Source organism: Perissodus microlepis, chromosome 22 (genome assembly GCF_051167445.1).
Source record: "Perissodus microlepis isolate ML-2025 ecotype Zambia chromosome 22, ASM5116744v1, whole genome shotgun sequence".
NCBI classification, from domain to species: domain Eukaryota; kingdom Metazoa; phylum Chordata; class Actinopteri; order Cichliformes; family Cichlidae; genus Perissodus; species Perissodus microlepis.
In genome coordinates, this window is record NC_140481.1 from 20,690,444 (window position 1) to 20,706,614 (window position 16,171).

Sequence of the window (16,171 nt, forward strand, 5' to 3'; positions counted from 1 at the left end):
ATAAAGTAAATCTCATACAGTCTGTAGTTCAAGGTGCTAACGCAGGGGTGGGCAATTCCAGGCCTCGAGGGCCGGTGTCCTGCAGGTTTTAGATCTCACCTTGGGTCAACACACCTGAATCACATGATTAGTTCATTACCAGGCCTCTGGAGAACTCCAGGACATGTTGAGGAGCTAATTTAGCCATTTAAATCAGCTGTGTTGGTTCAAGGACCCATATAAAACCTGCAGGGACACCGGCCCTCGATGCCTGGAGTTGCCCACCCCTGTGCTAACATATGGTTTTAAAGCAGCATCAGGGTGGTGACGCCCTCTGTGTTAACAAACCTATTTAAAAGTCTGTTGCCGTGTGTTTTTAGTGTCCTGTATCATCTGCTTGAAGGCAGAAGTTTAAAGAAATGGAGGTGAGGGTGAGATGAGTCCTTAATGATGTTTATTGCTTTCTGAAGCACAGTTTTAATGTTCAGCTTCTGTACAAAAACTGTTTGATAGTTGAAGGTGGCAGTAGGTATTTATTGGCACGCAAGAAAAAGCTGATAGTTATAACAGGAAAGCTGATTTTCCTGTGTGCACCACATAAGCTGTCCTGTGGCTTACAATGACCTAGCCCTTGTGCTGCTTCATGATTTAACATGTACCGATTATGTCACTTCAAAATGTAAAATGTAAATCATTTTGAGATAGATAGATAGCTAGATCGATCTCTAAGAAACAGTATGGTTTACAAGATCAGTGGAAGGATTTCATGTAACTAGTTTGTCTTAAGGAAATTTTAACAAACTGCACGTAAACCGTGTCAGATAACAGAGACTGATTTTTATCATTATTTCCTCTTAGTGAGACAGTGTTGCAACAGTCGCTGAAAGGCTCGAACGTGTATGTCTTAACATCCTGCACTTTGCTAAGAAGTAGCTAACGGCAACTCATGTGTAGTTCTCCTCTTATTTTCTGAATACTTGAAGGTTAAAAAGGGTCCACTCACAACTGGACAGGTACCGTAGAGCTCTGCTTCTGCTTCCTCTTCATGTTTTGGCTGTGACAAAACTGACTGTAGATATTAACCTCTCTCCACAGATGGATCTAAAGCCTCAAACTGCCTCACAAGTCGCAGGAATTGGTTAGATTAGTTTCTGCATCTCATTTTTGTCTCACTTTTTCATAATTTTACCTGTTTTACTGTTAAACCAGTCCTTTACCCTCTTTCTCTTCCTTTTTTGTTTTTGCAGTGGTGGTGAACATTATATGGTGGATGGTAATGATAGCAGCCATTGGACTGGGTAGGTTTACTAATTTTACAGCTTTAGTTATCCAGTTAGTGCAAACAGCACCTTTAGCATTTCGCCTATGATTGATGATGATCTTATATGGTTGTTCTGTTGCATCACAGGGGCCACACACCTGACAAGTTGTACCATACAGCCCCACATCCCCATTTACCTGATAGTGCTGGGGGCAAACAGCATCCTCTCACTGACTCTGACCTACACCAGCAGCGCCTTTGATGATGGAGCGATCCACGTCCTGTCCACAGCCTGTATGACAGTTCTTCACATCTTCAGTTTTGCCTGGTTCATAGCAGGTGTGAGAAAAACTTTCTGAACTCTTCATTTTGCATGAAATTAGACACAAAACTCACGTGCACTTACTGGCCAGTTTATTAGATGCAACTTTTTAACTGCTTGTTATCACAAATATCTAATCAGCCAATTATATGGCTGCAACTCAGTGCACTCAGAAATGTAGACATGGTTAAAACATCCTGGTGAAATTCAAACTGAGCATCAGAATGAGGAAGTAAGGTGATTTTAAGTGACTTTGAATACAGCATGGTTGTTGGTGCCAGTCGTGCTGGTCTTTTGTATTTCTAGGGATTACAGAAAACGATTCAAAAAGGGAAAATATCAAGTGAGCAGCAGTTCTCTGAAAAAATACCTCGTGGATCCCAGAAGTAAGAGGAGAATGACCAGACTGCTTCAAGCTTATAGGAAAGCAACAGTAACTCGGATAACCATTAGTTAAAACAAAGTTATGCAGAAGAGCATCTTTGAATGTCAAACCTACAACAGCAGAAAACCACACCGGATGCCACTCCTGTCAGCTAAGAACAGGAACTCAAATGGATAAATATTGCCTGGCATCACGAGCCTTGATTTCTACTAATCAAGACTTTGTAATGGTGTAGGGGACATTTTACTACTTAATACAAACTGAGGATGTCCTTTCCTTTTATGACCACATTGTTTGTGTCATAATAATGTGTCCAATGAGTGCATCTATAGTAAAATTGTTAATGTTGGAAATCGAAGTATTTAATCTTATTGGCATTGAGCAGACAAAAAGAAATTTAGGAAATGCTGCATTCACAACCTGGTAGTAATGCCACACAAATACTTACACCCTTCCTTATTAGATATCAGAGACCAGCGCACACGATGTGTGGTTTTCAAGGCTCAGTGAATCTATATTTGTGGTGAAAATAAGAAACCACTCTGTCTTGCAAACACATCCATCAGTAACAGTCCAACAATTTCCCCCCTTTTTTTTTTTTTACATTTTGCTTCATGATGCTTAGTTAAAGGATCGTGTAAAATGTTTTTGCAACTTTTACTGAGTTGTGGATCAGTTTGGAAAAAATGGTGATGTAATTGTGTGTAACGAATCAGCACATAGTATCTTCCATGGTCAAGAAACAGATGACAGTGGGTTATTTGTCTTTGCCAATCAAATCTGACCAAACCACAGCCTTTAAAAACACAGTGAATTAGTTCAAACTGTTGCTGCTGCGACCTTTAAAGTGAATTCATTGTTAAGGTTTCACTTAGAACTGAAGACCTGTGTGTTGTCTGTCTTCACCTTACAGGCAGCAGCTGGATTTATTCTGTCTATCCTCCAAACTACTTACCTGGAAAAGATCCGTACTGCCACAAGGTGACCTACCAGTTTGCGTTTGTCGTCACTACACTGGTGTGGGTCGCACTGGGTCTCCTTTTCTTCTGCGGTTGTTGCTTCGGCATGCTGATCTGCTGCAGGACTATGTGTGCTAGACGTCACTTGATACCCAACCGAGGCAGTTTCTATGGTGCAATAAGTGAGTCTGCTGGTGATGTGTGATTTAAATCCCAGATTATGTCCTCAGGTATTTAAGGAAATTGTCTTTTGGCCAGTGATGCAGATTTTGATCCTCTTTCTGAGGATTGATTTTGTTTTATCACTGTGAGGGTTATTAAAGCTTTCCTCCGCAGCTGCAAACAAGAGTATTTAAAAAAAAAAAAAAGCACATTTCCAAAAGGCTACTTGATTTTTGTCTTTCTGCAGACTTCTCCCAAATGCCATAAATAAAGGTGGCTTATTGCACCATACACCAAAAAGTTTAAGGTGTTTGCTTTATGTTGCAGCACCTTGGGTTTTTTTTTTTTTTTTGTTTTGTTTGTTTTTTAGCCCTTGTTTTCCACACGCTGATGAAGTCAGACCTATTAACTGCTGAAACATCACATCCCTTTTACACGCCACCACCACCACGAGTGTGAAACTTCCTGTTTGCACCAGAAAAAAACTGTCAGTGACTCTGCAGTAGCGTCTAACAAAATGTTGGTGGTACTGGTATTTTGTGTCTTTATTTTCAGCTCTGCCATGTCACTGTGAGTCATTTTTAGTGCATTTCAGTATGGTGCACAAAGAATTAACCGAACACTGTTGCTCGAAAATAAAAGCTTATTTTTTTATTTTTTTTTTTATTTTTTTTTTTGTATGATTTCATGGTTTTTGAAAAGGGGAAAATACTCAACAATCTGTTATCTTTCTATGTAGCATGAGATTAATATGATTTAGGTTTATGGCAAATTGTTAGCTTTGGCTTTTTTTTTTTTTTTTTTTTGAAATGGTGGTCAATTACAGCGATTAGAGCTGGTGCTCCTACATACAGTATATAGGGTGTATATGTAGAAACCAGCAGTAGGAGCCAAATATTTCTAGGTCCAGTGTGTTTTGTTTGTGGGTGTTTGCATGTATCCAGGCATCTGTGAATGTAGTGGCTTTATATAGTAAATGTATTCTAAACAACTGAGAAAACAAAAACCTTGAGAATATTTTTTTATTTTTGTTCTTCTGCTTATGTTTTGTTAACCATCTACTGCACTGAAGTCTGTATTGCAAGAATGATATTAAATGTTGTTTACAATAAAATTGAATAGCCCTTTTGTTTGGATTTAGGAGGTTTGCCTTGATGAATACAATAAAAATGCTTTTGCAAAAACCAGTCTCCTGCAGAGGGGGTGGACTCTGTCCCATTCTGAAGTTGGTCTTGGTGAGAGGTGGCAAACTGCTGTGGGTATCTTAATATGAAGATTGGAGAATTTCCCAGAACAGAAGGTTTATTACCTGTGCCTTCGGGTACGGGAACCTGCCCTGACTGTTGTCTGCACTTTAGAGTTCAGTTCAGAGTACCCAGCCTTTTGGAGTCCCTGGGCTTGAGGGTGCTCCACCTGTCGCCCTACTAGGAGACTTCAATGCTCATCTGGGCAACGACTGTGAGACCTGGAGCGGCATGATTGGGAGAAACGGTCTGCTTGATCTGAACCCGAGTGGTGTTCGGTTACTGGACTTCTGTGCAAAAAAAACAATTTGTCCATAACGATCAGCATGTTCAACCATAAGGGTGTCCATAAGTGCACATGGCATTAGGATACCGTAGGCCACAGGTCGATGATCGATTTTCTAGTAGTATCACCAGATCTGCAGCAGTATGTTCTGGACGCAAGTGAAGAGAGGACCTGAGCTGTCAACTGATAGCCACCCGGTAGTGACTTGGATCAGGTGGCAGGTGGTGATGCTGGAAAGACCTGGTGCGCCTCAGTGTTTAGTGGCATTGTGCTGGCAGCACCTGGCAGAGGCCCCAGTTTGTGAGATCTTCAGCTCATAGAGGCATAAAGACTTTCTGACTGCCTCTAAGAGCTTCTGGGAAAATGTGAGACGACTCAGCAGAGGAAAGGGGTTTCCCACCTGCACTGTGTAGAGTGCAGGTGGAGCGCTGCTGACTTCAACTGAGGATATTGTAGTGCGGTGAAAGGAATATTTGGAGAAATTATTTAATCTGACTGATACATCTTCTATTTAGGAAGCATAGTCTGGGGACGAGAGGGACGACTAGTCCATCACTGGGGGTGAGGTCACTTAAGCAGATAAACGTGACAGTCGCAAAAAAATGTTGAGACATTTTTTAGAGTACATGTTTGAGAACAAAAATTTCCTTTGGAGACAAGAACATTTACATTCTAGATCTCCAAAAAACTCAGTTTTAAAACACATGAAAAAGTGAAGTCTCTTTTGTTGTGTTAAATCATTATTGTGGAAAGTACAAATTAAGTAAAAAGGTTACTGTTGATTAAAATGTGTTAATTTACAGATTAATGATTAATCTCATAAATCATGACGCAATGCTTTATAAGTATCGGTATCTGTATTGTATCTGCAATATTGGCAATGCACTGACTTGGTATCGATACAGCACTAGCAGGCGATCCTGAGGCGACCTCTAAAAAGGGAGCCGCTGAAAGAACAGATTGTCCTTTAATATTGCCTGATTAAATGATTGCCTGCAAAATGTTCAGTCTTTACACGTTAAAATAAAAATATCATGAATCATATGACGAATATTTGCGTTATTAGCGTTATTGCGTTCTATCCATATTTACATTTAAGTTTTTTTTTCTTTTTTGAGTTTGAGGTCTTTTAAGTCAGGCTTTTTTCTGGTCCTCTGTGCAGCTGGTGGGGTCCTCCTACGCCACACAACAAGCGACGCTGTCAGGCATGCTGTAGACAGGCTAGAGGTGAATTTACAGAGACCGGAGATAAACTGATGGTAAACTGCTGCAGGAAGACTTACCTCTGATTTGTGGGAGCATGTGGAGCCGCCTCGTCCTCCAGGCTCTGCTCGGCCAGCCTGCCGCCAGGAGCTTCTCTCTGACTGCTGCTCAGGTCGGTGTTTCCAGGGGCTCTGCGCTCTCCTGCACTACCGCAAATCTCTGTGCTCTAGCCCGCACAGTACATCCACTGTGCTAAAGCACAGAGATTTGTAGTCTCTACCAGGTTGTTTAGATTTTGTATAACAAAGTTGGCACCAACTACTTTTAGTTAGCTTATAATAAACTGGGTTGAGACATACCAATAAAATAAATGCAATTTTATACAGAAATCCCACACTAAGCACGACTCTCATAGAGGTTTAAGTCTGAAGTGCTATTGTGGTAGAGGCAATTAAATTATCTAGAAACCTGCTTGAGCTAGATCCGTCAATTTGTTAAGGTTATACAGACTCCAAGGAGCATAGATGCTAAAAACCATCTAAACACCCACCTACGTGCCTTGAATGTACTTTATTTTTGAGAAAGCCAATGACAGTAGGGGCTAGAGATTTAGCATAATGCCCATTAATACGCGTGTCTTTCTTCTGCACTATTTTCAGGTAGATCTTTGATGGGTAGAGGGTTAATTTCTTGTTGTTAAAAATATTTACATATAAATATCCTCAGGATGTACAAATTACAGTTATTATTAGTTGGCTCACTTATTTTGTGGGTGGATGTGACAATTGGAAGGTTGGTGGTTGATGAAAGGAGCTTGGAAAGAAAAGCATCTGGACTTCTTAAAGTTTCTAGAAGTCCAGACGCTTTTCTTTCCAAGTTCTTTAGACTATGATGACCTGGATGACTGAGAACCTTCACAGTCATGTTAGAGGTTGATCCTTGGCTCCTCTAATCTTCATGTTGAAGTATCATTGGGCAAGATACTGAACCCCAGATTGCCCCTCATGCATCCACTGCACTGTGAGTGTGTGAATGTTAAGTTAACAGCACATTAACACAGGGGGAAAAAAACCCTTGTTTGAATGTTTGTTTGTAAAAAGTGCTTACCTGAGGGACAAAGCAATATATATGTATGAATGTATATTTAACAACCTTGGTATCACAGAAGCTAGAGTCCACTTTCAAAATGTGTAAAGTCACGTGTGGTTGCTTGATGTTTCTGCAGAACACAGTCGTGGTGGAGCGATGGTGGCAAGTGCCCTTGTCCAAAGTAGGGAGTCCACCGAGGCTTCACCCTCGAAGACACAGAATCTACAAGCTGGTCGAGGATACCAAGCATGCTCCTAAGGAGAAGATGGAGCTCATCCTGACTCAGACGGTACCAAGTGAGTATCACAAGGAAGTTTAAACTAGTAATGATGTGTTTTCTAAAATTCTTTGTAATATGAAAACATCTTTTTGTTTTGTTTTTTGTTTTGTGACAGAGCTCGGCGGGCGAGGAGACACCGTGTTTGTAAGAAAGTCTGTTGGACGAAACAAGCTGCTGCCTCAAGGCCTCGCAGTGTATCCATCACCAGAGAACAAACAGATGTTTGCAGAAGAGCTACGTGTGTGTACTCCATTTGTATTCCATCATATATTTCAAATGTATTAAAGAGCAGTACTCAACATCACCTTTGTTTGTTTGTTTGTTTGTTTTTGTTTACACAGCTTTTGCGTGAGGGGAAAGCAGGAGACAGAATCCAAACCCGCACAGGACAACTGGTAACTTTCATGTCAGGCGCTTTTGCTCAGTACAGCAAATAGTTTTAAAACAAAGATTTTAACAGGGGTTTCTTTCTGTTTTTAGACTGTGGAGCTCCTGAAATGCTCCAAGCTAAAGATAAACAGAATGCCCTCCGAGGAGTTTCAGCTCAATAAAGAAGTAGTCTGCAGACAGTTTGCTAAGAAGGTGTGATGCCTTTGACTCAGTTTTTATCCATGTTTCTAATTAATTCTGTTAACCAGATAAGATACTCATATTGCTTTTGTTCCCGTAGTTGGGGATAGTGGTGCCATCTCATGCACTGGGTCTTCCATTTGAACCTATTAAGGATGTAGGTGACTACTGGTGCGATGTCACGGTAAGATAAACTATATCAGTGCATCTCGTGGGCAACCATTTGCACCAAGTGTAGCTTCGTACTGTGTCTTTGCAGCAGAAAGAAGTTGTAGTTACTCCATGTAAGCTCCATGCTGCAAAAAAACAATTGTTTTCCTATTATTCTTATAATAAATAAACCCTTAGTTATTCATTATTTATTTATTTTTTGGACTCTGCTGTTTTACCAGATAACACACTGCTCATGTTTCTATGTTATTTCTTTCAGGTTAATGGCTTGGACACTGTTCGCGTTCCCATATCTCTGTTCCCATACGAGGATCTGTCTGCAAGCTCTCAGCGGCAGTTGAAAGCCCAAAAGCGGCAGCAGGCAGCTGCAGCTGATTCAGAAGCTGCTGATGAGGAGGGCGCCGTTTTAAAGGCAGTTTCTGACGCAGAGGCCGAGGCTGGTGAAGAGCCTGCAGGATCCACTGCCGCAGCTACACAGACAACGGCAGACACAACAGCACCACCAAGTGGAAGCCTGAAAAAAGATTAAAGGACTCAAAATGTGGATGTTTGGCTGTAATGCACATGTGTGCGTAGCAACAGCTGTCTGTGTGTCTATTAAAATTGCTCAGTGTCACATTCTGATTATTTTGAACAGTGTTAAAATAGCCGTCCATCTTGTACTGCTTATCTGGGTCCTGGTTGTCGGGGCAGCAGTCAGATACCAACGCTCCTCCCTCTCCCCATCCACTTCCCAGGGACACTGAGTGGTTCCCAAACCAGCTAGAGGTATAATCTCTCTCCGGTGTGTCCTATGTATGACACAGGGTTGCCTCCTGCCCAGGAGGAAGTATACTGGCAGTGTGGAGGTGTAGCATCTCCACTATCAAGTCCTCCCGAATGACCAGGCTCCTTAAAGCTGAGAGTCCACACACTTTAAAGCACAATGTTTATAGCAGTTTTTAAAATCAATTTTCAGGATGAGAATAAATAACACAAAACTGGTAAAGAGCCGTCAGGATCAGCAGCTACACAGGAAACCTTTGAGTAGGAAAGTTTGTTTTACTGTATGCAGTATGAGTATTATTGTGATAGTAGCAACAATGAACTGCCCATAGACATACAAAGTGTAAGCAGTCAGGAAAATCCAAAGTTTATTGATCAATTTTAACTCGACAATGCACAAAAGTAAATGGTAAACCAAAAACCAACAAATTATTCCGAGGAATGCTGTTTAATGTCATGTTAGTGGAGTGCCAATACAGTTGTGTGGTTTGCAAGTCGTTGCATGAGATTTGCTGAAATCAAAGCTCTGCAATTTATTTTCCCGTCTCGGCGTAAGGATATACGAGCAGCCTGTCGGCTTCTTTCTTCTGCTCGTGTTTAGAATTTAGCTGTAGTATTTGAGGCAGATCAGATTGTGTAATTGTTTCTGATAAGTTGTTTTCTGATAAGAGTTCACATTTAAAGTTTGACAACGCAAGATGTATGAAATGTATTGCATTTAGAGGAAATCTGGCTCAGGTTTGAACACTTCTGCTGTCGGGACAAAAAACAGAGGACTCGTGGAGGCTTGACTATTGCTTTGGTAAAGACAAAATGTAGTTATAGAGTCTGGAGATATAAAAAGCATATTTTTACTGCTTTCCATCTGAGAAAGTTGAACAAATCACTGAATTTCCCCCCAAAATTTGATGTTTAAAAAGAAGAAGAAGAAAAAAAATACATATAAAATGTTAAAAAATGAATGTAATCTCCATTTTTAAGGTGGGTGTTTTGCTTTTAGCACCGCCCGCCAGATGCTGCTACCATGTTAAAAATCATATTGATTTAGAGTCTTCAATGTTTCCTCAGAGCAAGAAGACAATGAAATTCATGTTTGGTTCTCTGGTCTTTTTCAGTTTTCCAGTGGGAGAAAATGAAACACACATTAAAAAATAAAAATTTAACTTTTACAAACAAAAGTAGGTATCATAGTTATATAATAGCAAACTTCTTATTACTAATGAGCAACTGCAGCAAGTACATGTTTATCAGAAAACAGTCGATCCTGTGTGCAGATATGTAACACGTCACAGCTTTCCAGTGACTCCAGCTTGTTTAAAATGAATAACATCCAGATTTCATTAATAACTTGCATCATTCCCAGAGAACCAAACCTTTGTTTCTGTAGATCACAAAGAAGTACAACATGAACAGGAAGCATAAACATTCAAAGGAAAAACATTTAGAATAATGGCCACTTCAGAGTCACTTTACATCTGTTCTGCCAATGACTGAGCAAAAGTACCTTAAAAATACTGTTACATAAGTATAGTGCCTCTATTTAATATAAATGACAGTGAATGGGGAGTGTAGCGGTTGTGGCTGGATCTTAGATATAAGAATAACACCTGGTCAAACAACAGAACTTCTGAATATTAACAGGTCAACACAAATACAGGATGGAGGGCAGGAAGGAAAATCTGTATCCAGACTGTATGCTTACTGTTTCTAAACATTTTTCCTCTTTGTGGAAGTATATTTGGAAAGCTCTACTCTAATTTCTGTATGCCACCACAGTCCACAGTCATGATGTTTAGAAGCCATATTTAGCCTGGGTCTGTCGGCGGGTTAACCTATTTTCTGCCCAGTTGTTTTTCAGCTCCAGCTCACGTTCCTTTGCCTGTGAAACGACAGGGAAAGTAAGAAATGTTGTTTATTTGAACAGATTTCCAATAAGAAGACAAGAGATTCAGCTACGGTGAGCTAAACCATGTGGGATCAGTAACGTATGCAAACCTACTCTGCGGGTCAGACTACAAGAGAGGGAACACCTGTGCATAACAAAGCTAACACTAGCATTCTGGCAGAGATAAGGGCAACTATTTAGCTTTTCCTAATCCTTTGTGCAGGCTTCTTTCTTGCAGCTTATTGTGCTAATCACTGGCACACTGCAGCTGACAACTAGGCTTTAGGATAGCTCTGTACAAACAGGCCACCAAGCAGAAGTATTACATGTCCACACATGCCGCACAGAGTGCAGATTTCCACTCTGTCTCACTTTCAAAACAAGCAGAAAAATCATCTGTGAAGTTGGACTGCGGCTACAAAGTCTTGAATGAAATTTACATCATACAAATGCACAATGCGTGTTTTAGCAGCACCCACCTGGTGGATGAGATAAGTTATCTGATGCTTGCGTCGCTGCTGTCCTGTCGGTTGTTCTCCTCTTTTCTGTGGAAAGGTAAAGAAAAGCGGGTGTTACAAAATATTTGAGAAAATATTCCATCTTAAAATCATGAACATTTTAGTGAGAGGAACATAGGACAATCTGTTGCAAAAACACAAGAGGAAGCGAGCCGATCGGGTCACCTTGCTAAAGGACTGCCGATGCTGCTTCTCTTCGGTCATGCTCTTGGTCATCCACTGCTGGTTGCCGCTCAGCTGGTCGTCGCCTTTGATCTCCAGAAACTTCACCTCCTCTTTGCCCCTGTTTCTTTTCCCCTGCAGCCGCATAAACTGCAGGACAAAGAAAATACCGGTTAACCAAAACCTTTTCTTAATTAACAGCCTCTAGTTGAGGACAAAACAATGATAACACCATAGAGCACAGGTACAAAAATCAGTCTATGTAAATAATAGAATTTGCTCTGATAACAAATAAGAAAAATGAGGCACACAAGTAGCATAGTTCTTACCGCTTCATCATCAAACATGGCTGAGTTGCCGGGCTCTTCAGCCTCTGCTACTCCCGGGTTGGGATCTTGGTAATATGGCTCATTGTAGTATCCCTGTTCAAGCAAAAAGACATAGGATAACAATATAATTCATTCATGTTAGCTACATTGTGACTCTTGTAATTGAGAGTCTCACACAGTATTCATACTTTAAAAGATATCTTTATCTTAACTGGAAAACACTGAAATGCAGGCTTGTCTGAACTAACATGATTTATGACTTATTAGGATAAGCTGGCATCATCTAATTGAACATAATGACTCAAGTTAACAGCATGAATCTGATACATATGTACAGTATAAAGTCATTATTACCGGAGGAAAAGCCTCTGGGCCCGCTATGGGTTGTTCATATTCATTATATTGACCTCCCCATGCGCCACTTGTCTCATGTTTTCCCCCAAAGTCGAGAGGGGCATCCGACTGCCCCGGTTCATCAGGAGCTGCAAAAGGAAGGGGCTCTGCAAGGGCTCCTGGCTCAGGGTCCAAGCTGGGGACGACTGCAGGTAGAGGTTGAGAGCTCTCGCCTAGAGAAAAGTAGTTCTGTGGGGTTATGTCCTCTTCATTATCCTGGTCATCTGAAGCTATCTGTCTAGCCAGCTGGAGGGCAGCTGACTTTGCTGCAGCTTTGATGGCGGAGGGAGACGCACTAGAACCAAGACCATGCGCAGGGGTTCCAGGTTTGGGTGCTTTCGGTTCTTGCCGTTTAGTTAGTGAATGAGGGATCAGAGGTCTGTCCGTCTCCTTCACTGTCAGGTTTTTGGGTTGTGGCAGAATGGAGGACAAGCCTGTACCTGCACCCTGACAGAGAAAGGAGATATGGGTTGAAAGAGAGAGGAAATGGCAGCTACATCATAGGAGAATGTTGTTACACTATGAAATCTGAGGAAAATAAGATATTCTTTGTCACTGGTTCCTACTTTTTTTAATTTAATTTTAACCTCAATTAAAGAATAGAAACAATGAGAAGAGTGAAGTGGCAGACCTACATCTAAGCTAGAAATCATATAACGTGTATTTACATGCGAACCACTGTGCAAGCCAGGTTAATCTGCAGTATTTTATAACAAATAAGCATTTAGATTTTGTGTACACAAGCCTATAACATGTTTACGAGCTCATTACACTGAGGTAACATTTTATTCAAGAAACAGCATAGGGACCTTTCCCCAACACCAACATTGGTGCCTCACTGGTATATATGTATGTTGGACTATATCAATGCCTGTTTTGTATTTTTACTATTTACTACCATTTTATCTAATTCAGAAATACGTTTATTCCACATTCCCACAAGGTTGATTGTGTCCATCTGGATGAGTGTTTTCAATGGGAGAAACATTTCGTCACTCATCCAAGTGACTTCTTCAGTCTCAGCTGACTGCAGGTTTACTCAACCTTATAAACAGTACATCTGCACAATAACTGAAACCAGCCGACTGAATGAACAATGGACTGTGAGGTCAATTCCTTGATCATTAATATGCAAATTGTCATGACCATTGATCAAAAAACCACTGATCATTCATCAAAGACCACTGATCAATGGCCATGAGTACTGCAGTCAGCTGAAACTGAAGGAGTCACTTGGATGAGTGATGACAGGTTTCTCCCATTGAAAACGCTACGTCCAGATGAACACAATCAACCTTTTGGGAATGTGGAATAAACTTCACATAACTGCATGTGTCTGATTTCCTTACCTGATTTTGTAGTTTCTTCGTTGCTGGTTCGTCATCATCTGAGTCTGACTATGAACAACAGGGTTACAGATGATGAATTAAAACCTTATTTTGTGCAAGAGGTATGAGCAAACAGCTTGAAGTAGCTCAGTACTCACATCCTGCCTCTGGATCTGCGGCACGGTGATCTTGACGGGCTCTGTCCGTTTCCTTGGCTTGGGTAGGCTGGAGAATAAGCTTCCCTTAGATGGCTGAGGATCTGGATCATCGGCTGATGAGCTATCCTCTACTGCAGTGCTCAATGCTGTCTTCTTGGCTGGCCCTCCTGCCGATACCGGTTTTTTAGGAGCAGGCAGGAGTGAGAAGAGCCCTCCTGCGCTGGGTTTGCTCTCCGGCACGGCAGAGGTGGAGATTTCCTCTGAGTCACTCTCATCACTGCTGCCATAGGCGACTAAAGACATGTTTGCTAATGTTATTAAAGATGAGCAATCTGCAGAAACTCGTGGACATGGATAACCTCTTCTCCTTGATCGCAAGAAGCCGTACTCACACTGGCTTATCCGACGAACTGACTTCTGTCAAAAGGTAAGGGAATCTCTGATCGCTAAAGCTGCGACGATAACGACACGAAGCCGAGCGAATCTGTAGTAGAATATAGCGCAGGGAGTTAAAAGGGGTCGCCGCAATGAAACGACTGACTCAAAGCTCTGTCCAAGTTCGCAATGCTAGCCAGTGTTAGCTAGGCCACCGCAACAAACGATATCAGCTAGCTGACCGCTGTGTTCCAGAAAAAAAATCAGCTCTCCTTAAAAGTGCTATTATAAATAAAACAGCAGCTATGTTGTTTCACACCACAGTGCGCAACTTTACTGTGTTGTTTCGCCAACAAAATAAGCTCGTTTAGTCCCTTGGCTCCATCAAAACATTCGCCTCCATCGTTCGTGATCGAAAATGCGGCAACTGCGCAGCTTTTTGCGCAACACTCTTCTTCGCCTCCTCCTCCTTCTTCTTCTTTGTGTTTAACGGCGGTTGGCAACCAACGTAAAGGAGCATTACCGCCTCCTACTGTTCCGGAGTATGGGTCAGACAGTGAGCTTACAATGTGTATCCAAAAAACAATATAAAACCAAAAAAAAAAAGACCCTACACTCTTTCATAAACACCTATATCCTTCAGAAACCCCACCAGTTCTCTCACCTGTGCCCTACTACCCTCCAACACACTCTTCAGATTAAATTCCCCAATTCCCCGCTCCTTCAATCTATTCTGCAGAACGTTCCTCTCCACATCATAACCCTTGCACCACAGTATTACATGCTCTTCTTCTTCTCTGCTTCATTAATCACATTTTAAACAACTTCAGACCACTATAGCCCCATATGGCTCGAATAGGGAAACAATATGATTTCGAAGCACATCTATACTTTTGATTATCAAGACTGTACCGACAACTGGCGTCAACCTTTAAAATATTCATATTTTTTGCTTTAGATTTGTAGTAAACTGGTCTGCTTCAGTAATTTTAAATGTATACATATTTAGAGCAGCAAAATTATACAGAAATCATAAAAAGTGAAGACTTGAGCATTTATACATGTTGTCCTCTTTTACTCTTGCCCTTCTGAAGAAAATGCCAAAACAGTCTTTAAACAATAAAGTTGAAAAAAAAGAAAGAAAAGAAAATCAGTGACCTCAGATAAGATTCATGGGTGTAGAGAAGGATGATAGACAGGGGGTAGTGTGACAGAGGAAGATAGAGTGAGACAGAGGCGACCCTCGAACGGGAGCAACCAAAACAAGACAAAGAAGAACAAGCCACAGTAATGTTATTGTTTAATTCAATTTTATTCATGAACTGACACTTCATGACAATAGCATGAACTACAGGAAAAACTAGGCAAAAGCTCATTAAATGCAGTATATTCATATTAACACACCTGGAATAAAAATAGGTGAGTGGAGGAGAAATGCTCAATGTGCAGCCTCTCCAGCTCCAGGGTTATCCTGTTTATTTCTTCTCATCATTGTCATTGTCTACCCATGCACATCACAAAATTACAGCAAACTGTGTACATAATAATATTCACATCACATCATATAATTGATTTGTGGCCATTAATGGAGGATTTTGTAGGTTTCCATGAGTGGATTGTGAAATGAGAATCGCTGATTAATCTTTGATGGGTGTGTCAACCTTTACCAGACAGCCTGCTGGGCTCATACTTTTGCACTACAGGAACTTTAGTCATATTAAATTTGAACACTGTGGTATGTTCACAGGACTTTAATCTCTCTTTATATTTTTTGGTTAATCTAAGATGTGCTGTAGTATGAACCACAGTTGTGCTGAATAAGACCTTCACAGGATCACCAGTGTGAGCACCAAGGCCAGCATTACACAAGTGTGAGATAAACATCTGCCATCAGCGATGATAAGATTGCACAGGCTCTTGGTCTTACCCAGTGGAAGGATTTGAAAGAAACTGTATTAAGTAATTTTTATAACTAGTGCAGAATTTAGAGCCTGTCAGAGTGCCTGTGTTATCTGATTTAGCAAAAGTTTGTAAAATTTCCTGGTTACTTTAAGCTTTTGTTAAAGCCCACTTGTTAAAAATCACAGTCCTAGTGGGTGTCTTGTTTTTCGAAAGCCAAAACCTCCTTGGTGGACAATCGAAAATGTCAATACATAGGAAACCCCCTGAATCTGGTTGATTAAGAAAAATAATTAAGTTACCCATCATTACTTACTACTAATTATCTTGGACATTTGTACTTGTTTTTAACCAGATATTTAACTCTTAGTTAAGTTCCCTATTAAATCACCTCAGGTTGTAAACACATTATAAGCATGACCTTTTTAAAGACCTTTTGGTGAAGTCT

General features: G+C 40.9%; 3 protein-coding genes across 5 annotated transcripts; 2 read left to right on the top strand and 1 right to left on the bottom strand.

The window, feature by feature from the left end:
- Positions 1-259: 259 nt before the first annotated feature.
- On the top strand, positions 260-4,200 carry LOC146363003 (transmembrane protein 272-like). Of its 3 annotated transcripts, XM_084918479.1 has the most exons (6): positions 260-404; positions 838-992; positions 1,075-1,117; positions 1,227-1,277; positions 1,388-1,579; positions 2,861-4,200. In XM_084918479.1, the coding sequence occupies exons 3-6, from the start codon at positions 1,075-1,077 to the stop codon at positions 3,109-3,111; spliced, it is 537 nt and encodes a 178-aa protein (XP_084774605.1). In that variant the 5' UTR covers positions 260-404; positions 838-992; the 3' UTR covers positions 3,112-4,200. The 3 variants fall into 3 exon arrangements, with proteins under 3 accessions (XP_084774605.1, XP_084774603.1, XP_084774604.1); XM_084918477.1 differs by lacking the exon at positions 838-992 and having other exon boundaries at positions 260-410; XM_084918478.1 differs by lacking the exon at positions 838-992.
- A 1,570-nt stretch (positions 4,201-5,770) lies between these two features.
- Positions 5,771-8,527, top strand: mrpl9 (mitochondrial ribosomal protein L9). The gene is made up of 7 exons (XM_084919299.1): positions 5,771-5,973; positions 7,027-7,186; positions 7,286-7,410; positions 7,512-7,565; positions 7,651-7,752; positions 7,841-7,924; positions 8,171-8,527. The coding sequence occupies exons 1-7, from the start codon at positions 5,899-5,901 to the stop codon at positions 8,438-8,440; spliced, it is 870 nt and encodes a 289-aa protein (XP_084775425.1). The 5' UTR covers positions 5,771-5,898; the 3' UTR covers positions 8,441-8,527.
- Positions 8,528-9,018: 491 nt separating this feature from the next.
- prcc (proline rich mitotic checkpoint control factor) lies at positions 9,019-14,271 on the bottom strand. Its single transcript, XM_084919298.1, has 7 exons — positions 13,450-14,271; positions 13,313-13,360; positions 11,925-12,410; positions 11,571-11,663; positions 11,245-11,391; positions 11,041-11,106; positions 9,019-10,555 (listed from the first exon to the last, which is right to left on the bottom strand). Exons 1-7 carry the CDS (start codon positions 13,750-13,752, stop codon positions 10,469-10,471), a joined length of 1,230 nt encoding a protein of 409 aa, XP_084775424.1. The 5' UTR covers positions 13,753-14,271; the 3' UTR covers positions 9,019-10,468.
- Positions 14,272-16,171: the final 1,900 nt, after the last annotated feature.